The sequence below is a fragment of the Sander lucioperca genome, chromosome 6 (assembly GCF_008315115.2).
Source record: "Sander lucioperca isolate FBNREF2018 chromosome 6, SLUC_FBN_1.2, whole genome shotgun sequence".
Lineage (NCBI taxonomy): Eukaryota > Metazoa > Chordata > Actinopteri > Perciformes > Percidae > Sander > Sander lucioperca.
This window is the reverse complement of record NC_050178.1, coordinates 4134811-4155812: the sequence shown is the minus strand read 5'-3', so window position 1 is coordinate 4155812 and position 21002 is coordinate 4134811. Positions and strand designations below refer to the sequence as shown.

The 21002-nt window shown below is 40.3% G+C and overlaps 1 protein-coding gene across 5 annotated transcripts; it reads right to left on the bottom strand.

The window, feature by feature from the left end:
• Positions 1-448: 448 nt before the first annotated feature.
• eif4enif1 (eukaryotic translation initiation factor 4E nuclear import factor 1) lies at positions 449-20861 on the bottom strand. 5 transcript variants are annotated; one of them, XM_036002449.1, is made up of 20 exons: positions 20489-20861; positions 19644-19791; positions 19484-19557; positions 18145-18272; positions 17511-17785; positions 16804-17002; positions 16525-16682; positions 15706-15865; positions 15121-15297; positions 10115-10386; positions 9397-9471; positions 8026-8212; positions 7843-7890; positions 6531-6619; positions 4879-5012; positions 2993-3074; positions 2742-2865; positions 2343-2654; positions 2080-2250; positions 449-1472 (listed from the first exon to the last, which is right to left on the bottom strand). In XM_036002449.1, exons 2-20 carry the CDS (start codon positions 19737-19739, stop codon positions 1285-1287), a joined length of 2949 nt encoding a protein of 982 aa, XP_035858342.1. In that variant the 5' UTR covers positions 19740-19791; positions 20489-20861; the 3' UTR covers positions 449-1284. The 5 variants fall into 5 exon arrangements, with proteins under 5 accessions (XP_035858342.1, XP_035858343.1, XP_031143348.1 ...); XM_036002450.1 differs by having other exon boundaries at positions 1263-1472; positions 20634-20861; XM_031287488.2 differs by having other exon boundaries at positions 1263-1472; positions 15706-15844; positions 20489-20860.
• Positions 20862-21002: the final 141 nt, after the last annotated feature.

Genomic DNA, 21002 nt, shown 5'->3' with positions numbered 1-21002 from the left:
GGAGCACAACCATAAGCGCTGACTATCCTTAATGTGTTTTTTGGAGGACATTAAAAAAAAAGCAGCGGCATGACAACTTTTGGAACAGTAGAAAATCGACCGCAGTTACTTGTTCAGTTGCACAGTTGTCAATTTATTAGGTACACCTGTACAGCACAATCGAATGCAATCCATGATCATTTAATGCTCTGCCATACATTTTAAGGTCGTAGTTTGTGTTGTACTAGACAAATTTTTACTTAAGAGTTTAGTCTCCTGCCTCCTATGGATGTAAGGAGGCAAACATTAGTCCAGTGTAACAGTAGTTAAAGAAACAGTCTTGGGCAGTGTAAATAGCCAAACATAAGTTTTGCAAAGGCAGCATTTATGGCATAGCTGTTGTATTGGATTGCATTAATCTATGCATACCTAATAAAGTGGCCAGTGAGGTTTTTTAATTATCACACACAAACAATTAAGCAAATTGTGTTTTACTGAATTGTATTTATTTATTCCATTTGTGCTTTTTATAACTTAATAGCACAAACTGAATCCCAAACAATCCCAACCACCCTCAAAAAATTGACAACGTGAGCAGTGCTGTCCCCCTCAGTGACAGGTTGGATGGGAGAGGATACAGTTTAAAGAAGGAAAAATAAAAAATAAAAAAAATCACAAAAAAAAGGCACAACCAGCGCTCGCTGCATCCCCCGGAGTTGTCTTGAAATGCGCCAACCAATCACATCTACAGAAAAGGACCACCAGCCATGCCACAAGAGGGTAGAGTATGCACTGAAGTTACTCATCAATCCAACATTTCTCACTAGCAGTAGCCCTTTCTCAGTGCAGTTCAGAGGGGAAATTAAAGTTGGCTAAGACAAAGGAATGCTACCAGCTCTTGGTGACTTTGTCCCTCGCAGTTATCAGTTGAACTGCAGGATAGTTTCACCTTCCCCATTCCAAGAAAAAAAACAAAACAGCTATATACAGGGAGAATAAGATTATTTCCCATGGTCTGTACAATTGGGCCTATACATTATTTACTGCGCAGAGCCTAATACTAATACAAAAATGTTTTCACTCAGTCGGCAAAACAAATCCCCATCACTTGTCTTCCCTTTTCTGCTGATGAGCCTCTTCAAAAAGCAGTGACTTCAAGGTTGAAGACTAATAAGCATGGCATGGTTAGACTGTCCAGGTCTGTGCACCGTCTTTCAAATTAAAGTTCACATTTTTATGGTAATGAGGAGGTGGAGATGGGCAAAAAAACAAAAAATATCTCGCTATCCAGCAGTGTCCATTTTCTTATGGCCGGAACTCCAATTCGTCTACACTTATGACCTTGGCCGGCATGGAGGGGAGTGGCTGTTCTAGCACATCTGATCCAAACCACTTGGCGAGGCCTAGAGGGGGGGTGCCCCTGTGTTGCTGGGAGCCATTTGTCCGGTGAGGGCCTTGGCTCTGTGACTGAGGGCCTGGGATGCCTGGATGCACTGCAAGAGATTCAAAAGATGAGAAAAAAAAAAAAATTGTCACGTTTAACTTACTAATTTCTGCTGTTATAGATCCTACATACATTTCAACTTGAATATCCTCTTTTTTCAGTCCTTTATTGTAGGTTTTTCTCTGTGGCAGTATTCAGTTATCCCCTTTGAGGGGACGCAATGCTTCCACTAGCATATGCTAGAGGTGTGAATCTTCAATGATGTCCCGATTCGATTACGTCAGTGATTCGATATCACGATGCGTCATGATGAGTCAAATACATTTTTCTATTAAAGCCATATAGGATATTTAATTCATAGCTTTTCAAGCTATGAAAACAAAACATTCTGCAGTGCTCTAATACTAAATAAATTGGATACATAAAACTACAGCACTGAGCACATGGCACTTCCTGAATGTGCAAAACATAACAATATGTAAACAGAAAGGTTGTTAGGCCTACATTAAATTGTAAACAGAAATAATCGATTATGGCCTGGCCGATTATCGATGCAGCATTGTCGATGTCCACGATTCGATGCATCGATTATTTGATTAATTTCAACACCTCTAGCATATGCCCACACTGATTCGTAATATTAAACCTCCACTTACTTGGTCTCTGTTGCTGAAGTTGCTGCTGCATTACTGCTAACTGCATCTGAGTGTTGGCTCTGGGAGGTAGAAGTGGATGCCCTGTTGCACTTAGAGGGTACAGCGGTTGTCCAAGCAGGGCAGGAGGCAAGCCTTGAAGTTGGGCAAGGTCAACATGTGGTGGGAATATACCTGGTGTGTATAATTAAAGACAGGTCAGAGGTTTAATATCAGGTTTTATAGTTAAAAACTTCAAAAAAAGATGATGCGTGCCCATCACTAACCTGCTTGCACAAGAGCAGGTCCAAGTTGCTGGGGCTGGATACCCTGCGCCAGCATTCTTTGAACCACATTAGGGTGGAGCTGGGGAGGAGGGCGCACCATTGGTACTTGGGATAGCAGCGGTACCGGGTAGATGGGACGAGGGAAAGACGCGGGTCCTGGAGGTACCATGTTGGGCGTATGGTGTCCAGCAGAACCAGGCCTGAGACGCTCCTGGTCCTTCCTTGGAAAGGTCTGGGAGCCAGCCCTTACTCCTCCAGACTGGGCCGCATTCCCATCAATCGCCTCCATATATAGATTTTGAGAGCTGCTGTCTGTAAGCACACCAAAATTTCATATTCAGTGTTGTAAAACTTTGACTGAAGTTCAAATCAGGAAGTTGTGGTAACAATGCTCTGTACCATCTTGAGCGTGTCCTACTGCCTCGTCCTTGTTCTCTGAACGACTCAATGGTTCATCTCTGCTTTTCTCTTTTGTCGCGTACATTTTGCGGATCACAGATGTGGGTGTAAATGATGGAGACAACTGTAGCAAACAAAAATACATAAAATACTAGCAAAACCAAGAGGTGTAGAAATTACAGACAAAGTTAGAGTTCAACTTCATAGGACAACTAAACAATGACAGGTGAGAGGATACAGTTTGTGCTCACCATGCTGGTGACAGCATTGCCTGGAGAGTTTCTTCCAGCAGGCTGAGGGCCTGGACCAGGAGAGCGATTAACACGTTGCAGTCTGTGGATCACAAGCACATCAGCCATACGCAACTAGTAAATGCTAATTATGTTATCTGGTTTGGGTCAAATTCTTTTCATGATTTAAGAGATTTTTTATTAGTAAAACTGTCAGAAAAAAAAACAATTGTTGCTGTAACATGTAATACACTAAGCTGCATTTGCCAACATTCCAATTGCTAAAATGAACAGGCCAGCCACGTAGCCCAATTTAAATGTTCTTCATAGCACAGGGCTCCAGACTAACTTTTTTTTTTTTTTTTTTAAACTAGGAGCACTGAAGCCCCTAACAAAAAAAATGTTTGGGGCATAGGCAGAACATTTAAGTCAACCTGCAACACAATTTTTCACATTTCCCCCATTTTAACTGTTTGATTGATAAATGCTTTGGTAATAAATACAACAACTAAAATCTGCCATCTTATTTCAGTTCAGTCACATTTTAATGGAATGGTGCTTAATTGCATATTCAGAAATGTAAACAAAGATTATTGTTGTGAATGTACTGTATTATTGCCTCCCTCCTCTGTCTTTTTTTTTTTATATAAACACTGAAACAGCAATCATATAGACTGGATAAACCCAGCCCGATCTGCCGGTGATTTGCTCTTGCCCTGCAGCTCAGGCTGGAAACCTGCACGTTTATCTATCCTGCTTCCGTTACAAATTTGCGGGAACCAATCACAAACTGGCTTATCCACCTGGCGCGCTATTGCCAGGTTTAACACGATGATGATAGAGAAGCGACCAAGCAGCTTTTTGTTTACATTCAACAAGCCGGCCACTGCGCAGCACTCCATGGCAGCAACCCATTGATGCCACTGTCGCTGCTACGTCACCTGGGTCGTTGGTCTGATTGGTTGAAGGACTATCCAATTGCGTACAGTCATTTGAACTATGCCTGTTGATCACACCTTTTGTGCAGAGAAAATACAGAGTAGGCTCCCCAGACTAATGTTCAATCTTAAAAGATTGAGCTTGGTCTGGTGATAGCCAGACTAGCAATCATATCTAAGGTGATCAAACTTCAAGGGAAAGGGGAGTAACTATATAACACCCAGTGTGGGAAAGATTAGGGGGATGAGGGAGCCAGAGAAGAGCTTTTTTTCTCTCCAAAGAAATCGTCTTCGCTCCGATGTTACATCTCTACCTCTCTCACCTAAGTGAGGCAGCGGTACCGCAGCATGTAGCAAGTGTCAGAGCCGACATTAGCATTGATGCAAAAATGCAAGTAAATCAGGCAATTAAGTGATATCCTGCCTGTCTGAGAATGAGCCAACACGGAGGAAAAATGCGGCCAATTTTGTGACAAGACCGAATACTACCTTACACTGCCGAAGTCTATCAACACAGCTCCGCCAACCTGAAGTGCACGCAAGCAGGGTTGAGACCATAAACAAAGTAGGATGAAGTGGACTAACATTAGGCCAAGGCTAACTCCTTATCGGCCATTACTATGCAGCATTTTCCTCGCCAATGTACAGTCTTTAGCAAACAAAATGGATGATTTTCGGCTGCGAATCACCACTCGTAAATGTATTAGACTGCAACATCATGATTTTTCACGGAAACATGGTAACAGCGCCATGGAACAGCATGTGCATGTTTCGCCATGGTTCTCACACACAGTTTTACAACATGAAATTTAAAAAAAAAGGTCAACAAATTTGCAGGTCGCAGTCTGGAGTCCTGTAGCATATGAAGATCATGGATTGGCTAAGGAGGCATTAATCACATTCAATTCTTTGTGTCAACATCAATACATACTGTGTAGTATTTAAATACCTTTTTAATAAACAACTAACCTATTTCGAAAATATATGTCCTGTGGTGGCTTGTAGCCAGAGTGGAATGAGTGGTGGGCATGTAGAGCAAGGTCCTGCTGAAATGCCAGAGCTTCCAGGTCTGCCTGATTCACTGGCATAGAGAGCGCCCTCATCTGGTCAAGTAAAATACACACACAACTGAAGAGATCGCCAACTGATGTCTTAAAGCAACATTGCATAACTTTACCTTACACCTTCAAAATCATTTTGATGCTACTCTGACTTGTAATAGGGAGAATAATGCCAATGTCTTTCCCACTTTGCGCCTCAAATGACTGTTCTCGCACTATGTAACTTTGGTGAGCAGGTACAAACTCCCAGGAGAAATGTGCAACGCTTTACGGCACTGTCACAAGATGTGAAGTGTTGTGTTTACACCGCTAACACAGGAGTTTTGGCCCACTCAAGGTTTGAATTACACTCTCAAACCGTAGGGGCTCCAAATTGCAAAAAAATATGTTACGCAATGTTGCTTTATGATGGGTTACTTTTCGTAAATATACTGCAAAATAAATCCGAACTGAAAAGATTTTTGTAATGCAGCTTGGTATTTGGGCAGTCAAATCTTTCCTGTTCCACTGAAAGATGAGTTATGTAAATAGAGCCCTATGTGCATTTCATATTATAATTAGAACTTTCAAAATGAATGCATTAACAAAACAAATTCCTTTGAAAACGCCACTCATTTTTTGAATGTGCGATTAACACATGCATGTTCTGCAATTTGGGCGTTGGGCCGTACCCAGTCTGGGAAATCAGGGAGCGATGCAGCAGTAACATTGTACTATGGAGGAAATATTTATTCATAATTCAAATTGAAAGTCCAAAGAGAAAAACGAAGCAAGATCAAATTGAAATTATTTTACTACGCTACTAGGAAAAATCATGCCATAATTAAATGTGAAATGTAAAAGCTTAAACGGAAATACTTAAGTTAAAATCTCAAATAGAAAAAGAAGAAATCATTTTATTTTAGCCTTTCCCCTTTTATAATTTTCAATTTGACATTTTATCTTTTGAATTTCACATTTTACATTGACATTTTCAGATTCACCTTTTACATTTCGATTTAACATTAAGCTTTTCATTTAGAAGTGACAGGCGTCAATTTAAATGAGGCGGCGTGGCCCAACGCCTGGTGGAAGGGTCTGAAACGACTTCCAGCTGACAGGGGGGGCTGTGAGTATTACTGGCCGACCAGTAAGCAAGCGATACCGGCCACCGCAAGCTGGCTATCACCTAAGACTGGAGCTTCCAAGTCCGACAACATATCGGAGCAAATGTGCAATTGGCCATCAATTTTTGTAAAACTGCCCATATTCAAACTGTACACAGTTAATTTCTCGCATAAAACAGTCTCAGAAATGAATTTAGTGGTGAAATAATAGACGAAAAAAGTAATCAATCAACTATTGGTGCCGTCACAAAATAGTTTTTTAGTACATTTAGAACAGATTTAAAAAGTGTGATTAATCGTGAGTTAACTGTCGAAATCACGCAACAGCCCAAGTTATAAAATAAGGTTCTTCAAATTGATTATCAATTTACATTAAAGATTTAGTGTGCAAAATATCTTTTGAGTAAAGAATAAAGCCATTAGTCCAAGTTCACCATGTCCAAACATTGGTTACCTGTTGCTGTGCAGCAGATCCAGGGCTGATAGATCTGTGTACATCAGCAAACTGTTCCGGCAGCATGGGCTGATGGCCAACAGGAAACCCTGAGAGGGAGAGAATAAACTATTACAACACAAAACTATTGATGATGACATGATCCAGCTCGTCTAACCAACAGCATCTAATAAAAAAACTGAACTGAAGATATTGGATGTTGCGGCTAAATTGCCCACAACCCCAGAGATGCTCTCTGTAGTTGCTGTGATCATATGACACTTTGCACCAACAGCAGGAGATAATCATATACTGGCACATTTTTGCTCAAGCTGAAAACTAAATAAAAAAAAATAAATAAATAAATAAAAATAATGATTATGTTAAGCTTACTACTTTTGTAGCATCTGCGTAACATTAGGGTTGGGTAACGATTGGGTTTTTTCCCCCCCCCCAATATCGGTGCTAACCGATTTTCAAATTGTGACGGTGCCTAAACAGAGCCTGAACCGATAAAAAATAATGAAAATAAATACGGCACAAGGCGACAGTCGGCGGCATTAAAGAACTTGTTTATTGCTCAGGCCATATGGTCAAAATTAAATGATTTATTAAAAATGTAATAACCTATACAGGTAACTTATTTCACCAGTAAATTACAGTTCTACAAAAAAAAAAAAAAAAAAAAAACACTAGATGGGAAACGGGTATTTTACAATAACTTTGAATGCACCACCAGGCTTACCAGTTTCAAGTTAACGCACCTTCTGTTTTTCCGACAACAGCAGCAGCAGACAGTTGTACGTTCCGGTATTGAAATCCTCTACAGTGAAATACAGTCACACTTACACCATTTAGCGGTCAGCATTTTAACCATGTTTAACCCAGCTACTCGCCAACGGTAAGCTAATGCCAAGTGTAGTGTTAACCATCATCACATGCAGCGACGCTGCCTCCAATATCCGTTTCGGAGCAGCAGAGAGCTTCAGTCATTTAAGTGGCCGAAATCTGTGTTGCTTGTCGGTCCAGTAGGTATCAGTGGTTTAGGTACCGGTGCCATATTAGCACCGGGTTTCAGTACCCAACCCTATGTAACACCGCCTTTGAAATTTGTTTCACTATTACATTCCTGTTGATACACACAGATGGCGTTAATGCCATGCGATCAGAGCTGTAATATGGATTGCATTAACAGTAAAAAAAGTAAAGCTTTCCACCGTGTGCTGATAATCTTTAAAATTTTGGATGGATTATCAATAATAAATTGTAGAGGCAGCAATGAGGACAAACATTCCATGAAAAAACATTTGGTATCCCACAAGAGTCCACATACTTCTGGGTTCATTTCTGATTATGCGATCATGAAATCTGTGGGTAAAGCCTGATGATAGAAAGAGAGAAAGTCAATGCATACAATATGCATTCTTTCCAATTCAAAAACGATATTTTACATGACTTAAAAAAAAAAAAAAAAAAAAAAAAAGGCTGCAACATGTCACTTTTAGAAAATACTTACCTGTTGAAGGTTGCAACCGACTGTTGAAGTAGTCCGGTGAGGGTGCCCTATGTGGAAAGAGCGGGGGTGACGGGCCCTTGTGTAGTAGGCCGTGTAGAGGGGCAGAGGTTGTTGGGCCCTCAGAGCTGCCCAACAGATTGCCAAGTAGTGTAGGAGAGCCACTACGAGCAGGACCTCCCAAGAGCTCCTACAACACAAACGTAAATATACATTTTCCAAGATGTTTCAATTAACTTTAATGTTGTTGGTCTGGCAGTTAAAATGTAAGTGTAAAACTATCATTGATAAATCCCATGTAGCCAACTTCAAAATATACTCCTTTACAACGCGCATTTCGGCATAGGGATAAAGAAACACTTGGGATACGTTGTCAGAGTTTCCCAAATAATTCCATTTGTGGTGACTGTGGATGGGGGGGATGTTGTCTCATGTCACTTTTTCCAGTTAAAGTTTGGAGGTGATCTTCTGGACCAACAGCCCACTGCTCCGAAGCCTGGTATTACCACACAGCTAGCATACGGTAATGTCTTCCATAAGTTCACTTGGAACTCCAAACTGCAAGTTTGTTAAATCTTTTTTTTCCACATAGAGCGGGGCTTGTTAAAGTTAGTCTGACATTAGTGTTGGTCAGAGGTCCACTGCAACAAGCACTTACGTTGGCTAATTTTAGCTATGTCAGCTGTTGTAGCTAATGTTAGGCTCTGTGAAAAACAGCAGGGAGAAACACTTACTTGCAGTTTAGGAGTTCCAGGGTTTGTTATTAGCCGTTGCAGTAGATATACGGTAAAGCCAGAGGCTTACTGCTGTCATGCAGTCAGTGTGTGCACCGAGATGAGAATCTATTCCCCGGTCCTTTAGGGCTTGAAGGAGTTCTACGGCATTCTTCTTGACATTTAGGCAGGATTCAAAATTGTATTCTGTGGTGTCCTTATTTATCACTACCCCATATATAGTTATATAGCAGTGTTGGCACTATGCTGAGAAGAAAACACTTCGATTGATGTAATGTTTTTAGGATCCGATAGGGACTGTAGAACAGTCAGAACAGGTTGGCAAATGGAAATATACCTGAGGACCCATTTCAAAACGCAGCTGCATGAAGAGCCTCAAATATAAAAACACTGGCAGCAGAATGAGCAGCTGCTGTTGAAAAGAATACATTGCAATTCAGTTTATACTTATCTGCTGCAAATAATGACGCACCACCTGATCACAAACCAGAGAGCTGTGACTCTACTCAGACCCGATTGGACTGAATATAATTTCCCCCGGCCGGATTCTGTTAATGGGAAACTAGTGGACCTTTGAAAACTTCTCGTCTATACCAAACATTTTTCACCATTATGCTGAGAGGATAGTCTACATACACACCTGAAATATGTTTTTCTGCTGCCGAGGAGGCAACTGAGCTTCAGACAGTGTCACCACAGCTGGGTCTGAAGGTTGCTGCATTTTACAGGAGAAACAATTTGTGGCAGGTTCAATGCAACTATTTCCCTGTAAAAACCCATCCCAGTAACCAATGTTGAGTATGTGGTAGGCATTTATAAGTGCGTCAAAACAGAAATTGGCAGCAAAATTGATCAGTGATCACTGGATATAAGCTAAAATTTAGACATGTATCAAATACAGAATTTGGTGAAACCTCCTCAAACTGCAACACGGCAAGCCCACGGAGATGGATTTGTACATGAAAGTCACAATCAAATGTCCCTCATGCAAGTCATGTATGCCTTTGGATACATATGTTCATGTTCATCCAATGACAATATACATGGTTATCATCTCAGTGCAAATATAAACCAGATCACAATTTCAGAAACGGACTTACAGAAAAAGGGACACTTGCAGCTTTCATACATCAAACATTCAAAAAAAAAAAAAAAAACACAACCTTCAAAACATTTAAACAAATTTATGCCCATCACTTTCTAGTCTGTCCATGAAATCTTGGTTTTATCTAGGTTAAGCTGAAAAAGCTTGCATGCAGCATCCCACTGGACATGCATGTATGACTATCCGTTCCAACATACACAATGTTACTTATCCAGTTAAAGTGTCTATTGGATAAAAAAAAATACATACTTACATTGTTTGTGTTGGTTTTGGGGTGAGCTGGCAGAGTTCCACTTGCCTTCATGCTGCTGACTAGTTTATTAAAGGCCGACATGTCTGTGTCACGTGACTTTGGACGGGCACTGGAGCCACCAGTTAAAGCCTCCTCTAAATGTTGAGCCATAAAAGGCGTGCCATTTCCTCTCTGTGGAGGTGGCCCCTTTCGCACCTGTGGTTCTGAGCCCAGCTTCATCCCCTTCATCTCTCCCTCCACTTCCTCCAGCGAGAGCACCGCTCCACAGTTAGCTGAGGACAGATGGATACAATTAAACTTTATGTAGCACTGTTTGAAACAAAACTAGTTACTGTGCTTTACAAGTAAATTCAAATGCTAATTAAGAGAATGTCATACGAAATTGAATTTAGGAGATTTAAAATTAGACACTGACTGCATACTTGAGACCCTTAAGTCGGACTTCTGCGCCCAGATGCCTGAACAGCTCAGACCTGGTCACCCTTAGCAGGTGTAAAGATACTTAAGAGGTTGCCATCGGTTTGTGGCTTATTACAAGTGTGACTATGAAATGCAAATCATAAAAAACAGTTTCATAAGGTAATCACATGAATCTATTCCTCAGAGAAACACTACACAGAATACTATGGGATGTGATTTCAAAACTAAGTTACTACAGGGACAATCACACAATTTTCAATTTTGGGATTCAAACAGTCGTTTCGTTTTGTTTTTTTAAACATGCATGCAGGCTGAAATTAACTGGTGTTTTGTCAGGATTAAGCTACTTGCTAAATGTCAGCTAGCCGCTGGCTAATTAATGCAGCACTATGTCATCCAAGAACGGAGAAATGTGTAGTTCCAAGCGAGCAGTCTGATGTTTGTACAGGTCTGTATGGTTTAACTGTAGCAGCCTGGTGTCGTCTTCAGGCAATTTGATAAAAAGGTAAACATAGTAACACGTTAGTTACGGCCATACATAATGCCAAAACAGTGAGGCGCTGGCTGAGCATTCATTCACATACACCGCGTCGGCGTCATTCGTCAGACAGTTCAGTAAAAAAACGCAGGTCTTTCCGTTTGTTTTGAAAGCATGCAGCAAAAAGTTAAGTCTGAATCAACTTTAGGAGAAAAGCAACCTGACGTCAACCTGCTGTGGACAATCATGTAACGTTAACCCGCTATCAGACTCGTCAGTCGTGGCATGCAAGCCCCGTAACGTTACTGTAAAAAAGTTTAACACTACAAAGGTAAAAAACTAAACACAAGCACTGAACTGCCCAGGGGCCTGTTTCACAAAACCAAGATAAGGGATTAAGCCGGGATTTATCAGTTATCCTGGATGATTTAAGCCTTGACTCGGTTTCACGAAAGTGGAGGCACATAAATCACCATGGAGATTTATTCTGTGCAGCTAGCCTGCTCCCGACCAGGCTAACAGCCAGGATTTATTTAATCCTGGAGCCTTTTCTGATCACCCAGCAGTGGTTTTACCCTAATGTTATCAGCCTGGATTAAAATACAACAGGTGCATATTGCTGTTCATTTAAGTACCGTTATTATTTAAAGTTGTGACCATAATTGTTTAATTTTTTTAATTTAATTATTCATGTGACAGTCATTGTTACTGTTATATTGCTGTATGAAGACTGCTGTTCATATTGTTAGAAGTTTGATGAATATATTATGACAGTTGCTGAGGTAAGTAGAAAAGGCTGATAACATTTCAAATGTGTTTTAAATGAAGTCTGTTAGTAAGGGCAATACATACAATGCTGTACATTTCTATAGTTGACTAATGCACCTTGAATTATTTTAGTTGATACATTTTTTTTTAATTCTTTAACAATAAGGATCATGTTTGTTCCACTTCCATGTGCATGGTATTTGGCATTCTTAGCACACAAATTGTGTTGTCCAGTAAACTGGGACTATAATTTGGGAGGATTGTACAATTTAAAGAACATATCCTAATTGTACAATCCTCCCAAATTATAGTCTTAGTTCACTGGACCAGTAACTATCTAGTGATGTAGGCTACTGTACGTTCATGTAACAGGGGAGAGGACACCCCAATGGTTTTTGACCTTATGTTTTGCTGGGGGGAAATAACTGATGAATATACTCTGTTCCATTCATGTTTACAGTGTGCATGGGATTTATCACTTAATTATCTTTATAGTTTCTAGAGTTTAGAGTCCAATTTATTCAGTGTCTTTATTTTCTAAGTATGTACAATGCGTATTCTCCATTTTGGCATCAGTAAATCTGTGATCGACCTCGGGTCTTTTGAGGAAAGCCGTGGACACGCATCTATCTGAATTACTTCAGCCTGGCTCAACCTAGTCGCTCCTCAGCCTGGCTTGGCCTTCGTGAAACGCACCAAGCCAGGATGCACAGATTAGACTAGGTCAAGCCTCGCTTTATCAGTTATCCTGGATTTATATATTCTGCTTTTGTGAAACAGGCCCCAGGAGTTGACTGTGGTGTCCTGCAATAACAAAGCAGTCACTTCATCGGCTTTTATTTCCTCTTTTTCCAAAGCTGGCTTCAAGTGCATTCAGAAATGTTGGTTGCCGCCGCTGCTGCCGCCACCAAAGCTTCGAATATTCGCTGTTGAAAAGCACCGAAGCTCAAAAAAAATGGTATTCAGTACAGCCCTACCATGTACACCCTCTTATACAGACACTAATCTCTTCAACGTTCAGAGGTGAATATCCTTCGTTTATTAATACAATCAGCTTTGGTACCATGGAACTAGAATTGGGAAGACTTGTCAACACAGATTTTGTTTTGTAGGAAATGTTGCAAGTCTGTGAGCAGGACAGGTATATGGCAATTGTATTGCATCTTTATGGATATATTAGCGCTTAGCAGAGGTGTGGACTCGAGTCATGTGACTTGGACTCGAGTCAGACTCGAGTCATGAATTTGATGACTTCAGACTCGACAAAATGTACAAAGACTTGCAACTCGACTTGGACTTTAACATCAATGACTCGTGACTTCACTTGGACTTGCACCTTTTGACTCGAGAAGACTGGCTACTTCCCATGAAAACTGGGGAAGAAAATGTTCACACGGCCGCGCCGCTCTCAGTTTATCTGCATCTGTGAAAAAAATGTGCACCACCTGTATGCATGCAGAGAGCACGCGCGCTGCCTGCACGACATCCAATCACTGTAGTCCCACGTTGTTTTGATTCGACAGCATCTAAGCAGGCACATTGCAAGACAACCAATGAAGCACAAGCAACAACGAGCCAGTTGGCAAAATGATACCGAAGATAGTTTCGTTTGGCTATAACAATTACGAGGTAGTCGACAAAAAAAAAAAAAAGAGTTGCAATTTGCAAAACATGCGGGTCGAAGATTACAGACGGAGCTGCCACAACGTCCAACTTTGTTCGACACCTGAAGTTGCACAAAGAAAGGTAAGTTTTGAACGAATGCTAAGCACCTTATCGGATGTATGTACCGTAACATACTAGCTGCTGCATATTTACTGTATCAACGAGACAGAAAACGCACGTCTCCCTTGCTGGTTCATGCTTACAAAAATAGGGATTTTTGAACCCTGATTATATGAGGTAGATGAGTGTAGCACACTCAGATGGAAAACCTCGCCAACATCATGTCAACGTCCGTTTTAAAGTAACGTTACCATAACACAGTCACAGTAGATCCACCATTAGCCTTCCCTTTTCATATCAGGGGTTGTATTCGCTATAACTACCGCCTCGCTATACATTATCCCGCTTATTACATGGCTACCTATCAAATACTGTCTATTACTTTGACACAAAATATTGATTTAAAAAGGAGTTTGATTTAAAAACGATTGTATTGCTTCCGCTAAACCGAACTGCGTCCATAGCAACGCTCTGTTTTTCATGGCAACGGTCTGTTATACTTCGCAGCGGTCTGTTATCAAGAAATAACAGGCCGCATTCTACATTGGAATTCAACCAAGCCATGTAATAAAATAATAACGATTATAGTAGTAATGTTCAGAGATGCAATAGATTATTATAGTGCAGTTCTTAACTAATGGGAATATTGTTTAGCTTATTTTTGGTTTAATTTGGTTTACTTTAGTTATTTAATTTATTCAATTATTTTGTTTTGCTATACTTTTCATGCCAACTTGCCATGGCCCCCCTAGCACCCCCTCGCGGCACCCAGGGGTCCCCGTCCCCACTTTGAAAACCACTGCTATAAAGCATATGACTTCAGTTTCTTGAGAGAAAAGGCTTTCTTATGACTTTTGAAGCAGTGAAAATATTCTTAATATTGCATACACTGAAACTGAAATGACTTGAAATGACTCAAAAACTAAAATGGTAGGACTTTGGACTCGACTTGAGACTTGTTGGCTTTGACTTGTGACTAGACTCGGGACTTGCCTCATCTTTGACTCGAGGGCAAAGACTTGAGACTTACTTGTGACTTGCATAACAATGACTTTGTCCCACCTCTGGCGCTTAGCTTATCTTAGACTAAACGGTTATCAGTGTGGACTGGAGCATGTGAAGGCATCGTGCAGGTTAGCGCTGCCAATGTACCAACGTTCTTTCTGCCAAAGCTGCCGCTAGAAACAACCTAAACTCAAATCTTATGGACAACAACTTTAAAAAGGCATACTATGGAACTTTTCCCTCTTCGGTCCCCCTACAGGTTGTCTCATTGGAACTATAGCTGCACAAGCTGTAGTTCCAATGAGACAACCTGTAGGGGGACCGAAGAGGGAAAGTTACATAGTATGCCTTTAAGTATCTTAGACAGATATTTATTTCATTTGATTAGCCAAAAACATTTCCCGTCTGGTTATTCGGTCTATAAATGTGATCCCAATGGAATTTTCATAGAGTAGACTATAACCAACGTATTGCTACTATAGCAAATGTAATATACCTCAAAATTGTATCCACATTGCCTAACATGAACATACTCGAACAAGATGTCTAGTGCACGGTATATTCCCAGTAAAAAGTTGACTCATGGTATAATAATTGAACTAGCACTCACTGCTTTCCCTTAGCCGAGCCTTGTTGACTGACAGGGTGGAAAGAAGAGGCTTCAGGTCTATTTTGGCCTTATGCAGCAGCTCCAGGATGTCCACCTTCTCCTTGCACTCAGATGTTTGAATAGGTGTGAAGTATGAGGCAGGGCCTTGGCTAGAGGAAGTGCTGCGTGGTTCAAGCCCTTTAGAGGAGAAAAATCATCCAAGATTTAGTACATCCAACACAAAGTGTGTTTTGGGGTCATGAACATTACAAAGCAAGATGTAGGCTAGCAATCACATAGCATTGAAGTGAGATAGTTAGCAGCAGTTTGATGTTGATGTTTAAAGCCTGATTTTTAATGAGATACTACCCAAGATCAAGATTTGAATGCTTGGTTTTTGCCCTCAATGTATCTTCAACGAGAAAGAAAAGAATCCAGGGGCTTGTTCTGAATTATCTGGACAACTACCCAAAACCAAAGAACTCCTGAAATCGAACATGGAAGTTATTCTAATACTTTGTCAACCCTACTTTTAAAAAGCAGACTATGCCTGGTTTTAAGCTATATAGATTCATGAAGCTCCTTTGGGGAAATCAAATAATTCACCTGCAAGTTTTTCTAGTTCCTCATGGGGAGTGGACCTCAAACTGCTGGACCGGCTGCCTGAAGGGCTCAGGTTACTGGAGAACCACTGACTGAAGCGGCTAGCCGATACAGGGCCCTCCCCCAAAACGTCCTCTATCATCTGCAAGACAGAAAAAGGCGCCTGTGAAACAGAGTGAGAAACACAAATAACGGCAGGCCGAAAGGTACAAGGGCAAAAGTGGCACTTACGTTTAGGGCGTTTTCCATCGATTTAGCACAAAATGTGCTAGAAGATAAGGGCAGTCTCATTGAATGCACTGCTGTTTGGCTTTGTGTTGATTTAATGCCCCAAACCAGTATATACACAACTCTTATTCGTTGTTAGTTCTCAAATGAGCAGGTTTAATGTAGCTAAAATGATGGGCATAAATTTGGATTCTTGATACCTTTTTAACATCTCTAACCCCATGCAGCAGCCCACTGACAAAAATAAAGAAAGTTCAACATTCAGTGACAATACCCACACCAAAGAGCAAGTTCAGTGAGATCAAGCCAGTGCAGCAGAGGTAATCTTGTGCTGACAAAAGCTTGTTTATTTTATATGAGACATGAACAGATTAACTAATGTGTTACATCATAATGGTGCCACAACTGTAATCTAGCCTCTAAAATGTTAAGGTTGAAAAATTAAAAAAGAAAATGACCCGCAGGTCTGTTGAGGAGGAGGGACAGACACACTTGAAAACCTCTACTGTTAAAGCTTATACTGGTAAGTCATCCCATCTGTGATGTTCACACCTTTAACACCAACAGAACCACACAGTGCACCCCAGTACTTACAGAGGCCAGCCCTGGCATGGTCTTCTCCAGATTGAAGAATTCATTAAAGTCAAAGTCTCCAGTCGTCTGCTCAGGCAGAACATCAGGGTGGGGAACCTCCTGATCAGCAGTAGACTGCAAACCAGCATCTCGCTCTTCTGCTTGTCCATTACATTCCACTGCACAACAAAAATCACAATATTTAAGTATCCCTAATGTGATAGCAGTTGCACTATGCTAGTTATCAAAATAATGCCACGCAGTTGACCAACTGGTGAAAAAAGAAAATGCATTGCATGCCTTCTCTTATGGACTCTGCCCGTTTTCTTGACCGCTTAGACCTCCGCTTATCATCCTCCAAGATTTTGTCGTCAAATCCAATGAGCTCAATCGTCTCAGACTGGCTGGTGGGACCCCCAGAGAACCACTCTGGCTCCTCCTCTGCATAAGAGTCATTCCTTCTCCTTTCACTAAACACACGTTTGTCACCGAAATCCCTCTGCAAATGAGACAAAACCAAAATAATATCTGTGTAGAACGAAATATAAGACCTTCAGATGCTAATAATTAGATTAAATTAATGGGACCATTCTTGAAATAAACTGTGTGGAGAAAGCACACTGATGAAGTGGGACTCCTCCAAGCAGCCTCTTCCTAATTTTACTAAGCAGAAAGTAAACGTTTGCTTTCATATAATGTAATTAACACTAGATTAGTGAGCAAAATCAATTTTGTGAAAAACATTTAAGGTTTAAGGCTTTATTTCTCCTGCACATTACACTTTTCGGCTATTTTTATCCTCAAAAAGTGAGCTTGTTAATCTTCACAAGTGGTTTTGTGAAACTAACTGAATGGCATATGCGTTTGCGATTTTGCAAAAATTCTCTCTGCAATCCTACATACATTAACATCTAAGAGCAATGCCAACCTCAATGCATTGAATGTCTCACCGTTAGAACACTAAGGAAAAAAACATGAAGGATGAACTGAAAGCAATAAACACCAACCCTGAATCTTTTATCCTTAAAGTCCCTCTCACGTTCCCGCTCCTTCTCCGAACGGGCTTCTCTCTCAAATGCTCGGGCAGCAATTATGCGGCCACTGCCAATTCTGCGTGCCCCTCCTAGACGGAGACTCTCATTCTCCTTATTTTCAAGGGGGCTGATAGGGCGACGGGCATGGGGTGCAAGTGCAGCATTGCCTTGACATCCACCTCCGAAGCTGCGTCGCTGCGGGCTCAGTACGACATCCAGATCATCCTCCTTTAATCGCTCACGAGGATCTGAATACAATGCAGAGGTATAACCACCACGGTCACATCATAACCAACACAAAAGTAAACCTAGATTACGATCTTAAAAATGTTCTCAAGAAATATTTACTTTATGCCTCATTTATATTATCTTCTTATCCCTTAAGACAAGACTATGTAGTTTAAATAGTTGTTTAAGCATAATCTAGAGCTCCTTAATATTCAGGAGTTGCAAGCATTACAATTACAGAAATCTTTCCTAGATAACAATTGTACTGCTTCATGACTTATCAATAGATCACTTCTAACACAAACCTCCAGAAAGTAAGATCATTTTATGAACTGTTTTTTGGTTTAAATCTTTAGATTTATGGCTTTGGGCCATTTACCTGGGATTCTTCTTTTCAAAGGAACTCTGTCATCCACATAGTCCTTCTTAAAACCTTCCACCGGAGAGCTACGCTCTGAAGTGGGATACAGTGAGGCATGCCACTTCTCAGGGTCCCAGACACCATCACTGTATCAAAACACATACTCAACTTGCTGACCAAAACAATACAAATAACTGACAAATTATTCCCAATTATTATTATTATTTTTTTTTTACTGGGTAAAAGATCATTTTATATGTTACATATGAAAATGGCTAATAACACAAAAAAAGGAAGGATAAATACTGGGCACAGCATCTTTGTTTCGGGGACCAATTTGCACAATCTAACTGTTTAGTAAAAGGTCAGCATGGCCAGCATTATTTAAACCAACTACAATCATAGATTTCAACCTTTATCCTGTGAACCAGGAAAAGTAATGCCATTTTCTACCATACAAGCTATTGTTCATATTTAGTCATGTCCAAAATCCCCTCCATGATTGAATATCTACAATGATAAACAGGGCTCTGCAGGATTGACAATCATTCATTGATAACAAGTAGAAAACACACAAAAGACTGCACAAATGTGCTTGTTATTTTAAACAGCTTGTCTTGGATAGCTGTTAAAAAAAAGGTCAAAACAAACAATCAAAATGTTTAATTTATCAGCAGATGTCCTGAAAATCTGCCTTCAACTTAAATAGTTTCCATGACAGCTCCATGGGAAGAAATCAATAGGGTTTGTATGTATTGTTTCATTGATTTTAATTCCCCTGTCCACTGCAGCGAGTGAGGGAAATTTTCCCTAATCAAAACCCATCTTTGACTAGCCCTTAGCTTAGCACAGTATGGCAATAATTCCTAAAGCAATTCAAATGGATTGCACTTTCAAGACTAAGTAAAGCAACTAAATAAGAGCAGGTCCTAAAATTAGCACTTGCCACTCGCCAAATGCTAGTAAAAATCTAAGTTGGCGGATAAAATAGTCAGTCCCTATAGGCGAGTTGCTGAAATAGGCATACTTTACTACAAACTCATCACTACAACACATAAGTTGAGGAAACACAATTAGACACTCTTTTGGAACAGTAAATGAAAGCCACTAGTGTAGATTGAGTTAATGCTTAAGCTTTTTCAGTGGCTCATATGTTAAAGGGAAAACATACCTATGACCGGACACCTAAGTCAATTACTGTCAAAGAGAAGGAAAAAGGTTGCCGTTTTTCAAGGAAGAACATCCAAGCTGTCTCATTTCATAAATAAGTCTTGCTTCCCTTGTTGACCCACATAACATCAGAATATTATGTGGATTGTGTATGGTGTGGAATACATCAGAGTCAATTCATTCTTACCTGTCATATTTCTCAGAGAGACAGTCTGGCCTTTCATTGGAGACAGGTAGTTCTTTTATTTCCAGAAGCACCTCCTGTACAATAATTGATAATGGTTAATTGTGTTAGGAAGAACTATGTGTGGCCTCTATTTTATCATATTGTTGGGATATCTCATTACCTTGGTGTATCTGTAAGGAGCTGTGGCTGCTAGCTGTTTAACTTGAGCCACAGCCACATCACCATCCTTCTGCTCTACACAAGCATCGTTCTCCATGACTGATTTCAGAAACGAACAAACTGCTTCAAGCCCAACAATGACTCTGTTCCTGTTGGAAACAAATAACGTTTATAAGTTAAGCAGTTCCGTTGAATGATGAAATATCTGGACAACGTTAGCCTTACAAGGTTAATAACTAAAATGTTTAAATAGATCATTGGTATCAAATCAATTAAAGCTTTTTTAAAGTTTCAAAACTAAGCGTCATCCCAACTGTTTGGTTAGTGCTGTTTAGAGAAAATGCTGACTTTTCAAGCTTGTTTGTATTAGAAAAACAAGAAAAGTGACCTGGCCTTAAAACATAAATCACATCAACAATTAACTTCACCTAACGTCGAGCTATCTTACATGGGGACCGTTTTAGCAAACGCTGCTAGCCAATTAGCAAGTTAATTGACAACAGCCGCTGTAATAAGACGTGACACGTCAATTAGCTACATCTTACCGTTAATTCACAAAGTGCCTGTAAAGTAAGTAACGTTATCTGGACTGAACGAAGTGGTTTTGAAATACATTCACAGCCAGTAACGTTATTACTTAATCTATGGCTATATGAATCATCTAGATAACGTTTACATCACAGTTTCAGGGAAATATATGCCAACAATCACTCCAGACACTGGTTAGCTAGCTAGCTAAGTTAACGTCCCACACAGTTTACTCCAAACCTTATTAGTGTTTTTTAGTAGGTTATACAAACGACTGGCTAGCTAGTTCATTTAGAAATACACAAACGGCAAACTTACTCAGTTTAAATGTTGCGTGAACACTGGCTGCCAACTGCCGAGCAGCGACAGTTCACGTTAGTTAGTTAGCTAGCTAACCTAGCACATTTAGCTAGCTAGCTAGCTAGCTAACTAACGTTGGCTGGGGAATGGGGATAATGCCCACCCAGCGAGTACCGAATCTGAAGCCGGCTGGGTTGTTGCAGTGATTTCAGCAAACGCACACTATACTGGGGTAACTAAACAAAATAACACAGGTCCAAGTAACAAATTAATTCACACGGAGACTGTGTAATCTCAAATTATTGTCTGCTCTTTCTCTGTTTTCTAAGTCGTAGCAGCAATTTTCCTCTGATCACCGCTTTAAGAAGGTCCTAGGAAAGATTACATCGTGCCCATCGCGCCTTTGGAGAATTTTATATAATCTTGTGTGCGTCGGTCGTGTTGCATTTTAATATTTAAACCATACTATAGAAATCACGTTAACTAGTAAGCTATTTATTTAAAGCTATATAAACTGTGGCAACAATCTAAA

Coding starts and splice junctions, on each gene's coding strand:
- eif4enif1 (XM_036002449.1), bottom strand. CDS start 19,739: ATGGAGAACGATGCTTGTGTAGAGCAGAAGGATGGTGATGTGGCTGTG. Junction 16,683..16,803: donor GGCAGAGTCCATAAGAGAAG/GCATGCAATGCA, acceptor TTTGTTGTGCAG/TGGAATGTAATGGACAAGCA. Junction 2,655..2,741: donor AGTAGGACACGCTCAAGATG/GTACAGAGCATT, acceptor GTGTGCTTACAG/ACAGCAGCTCTCAAAATCTA.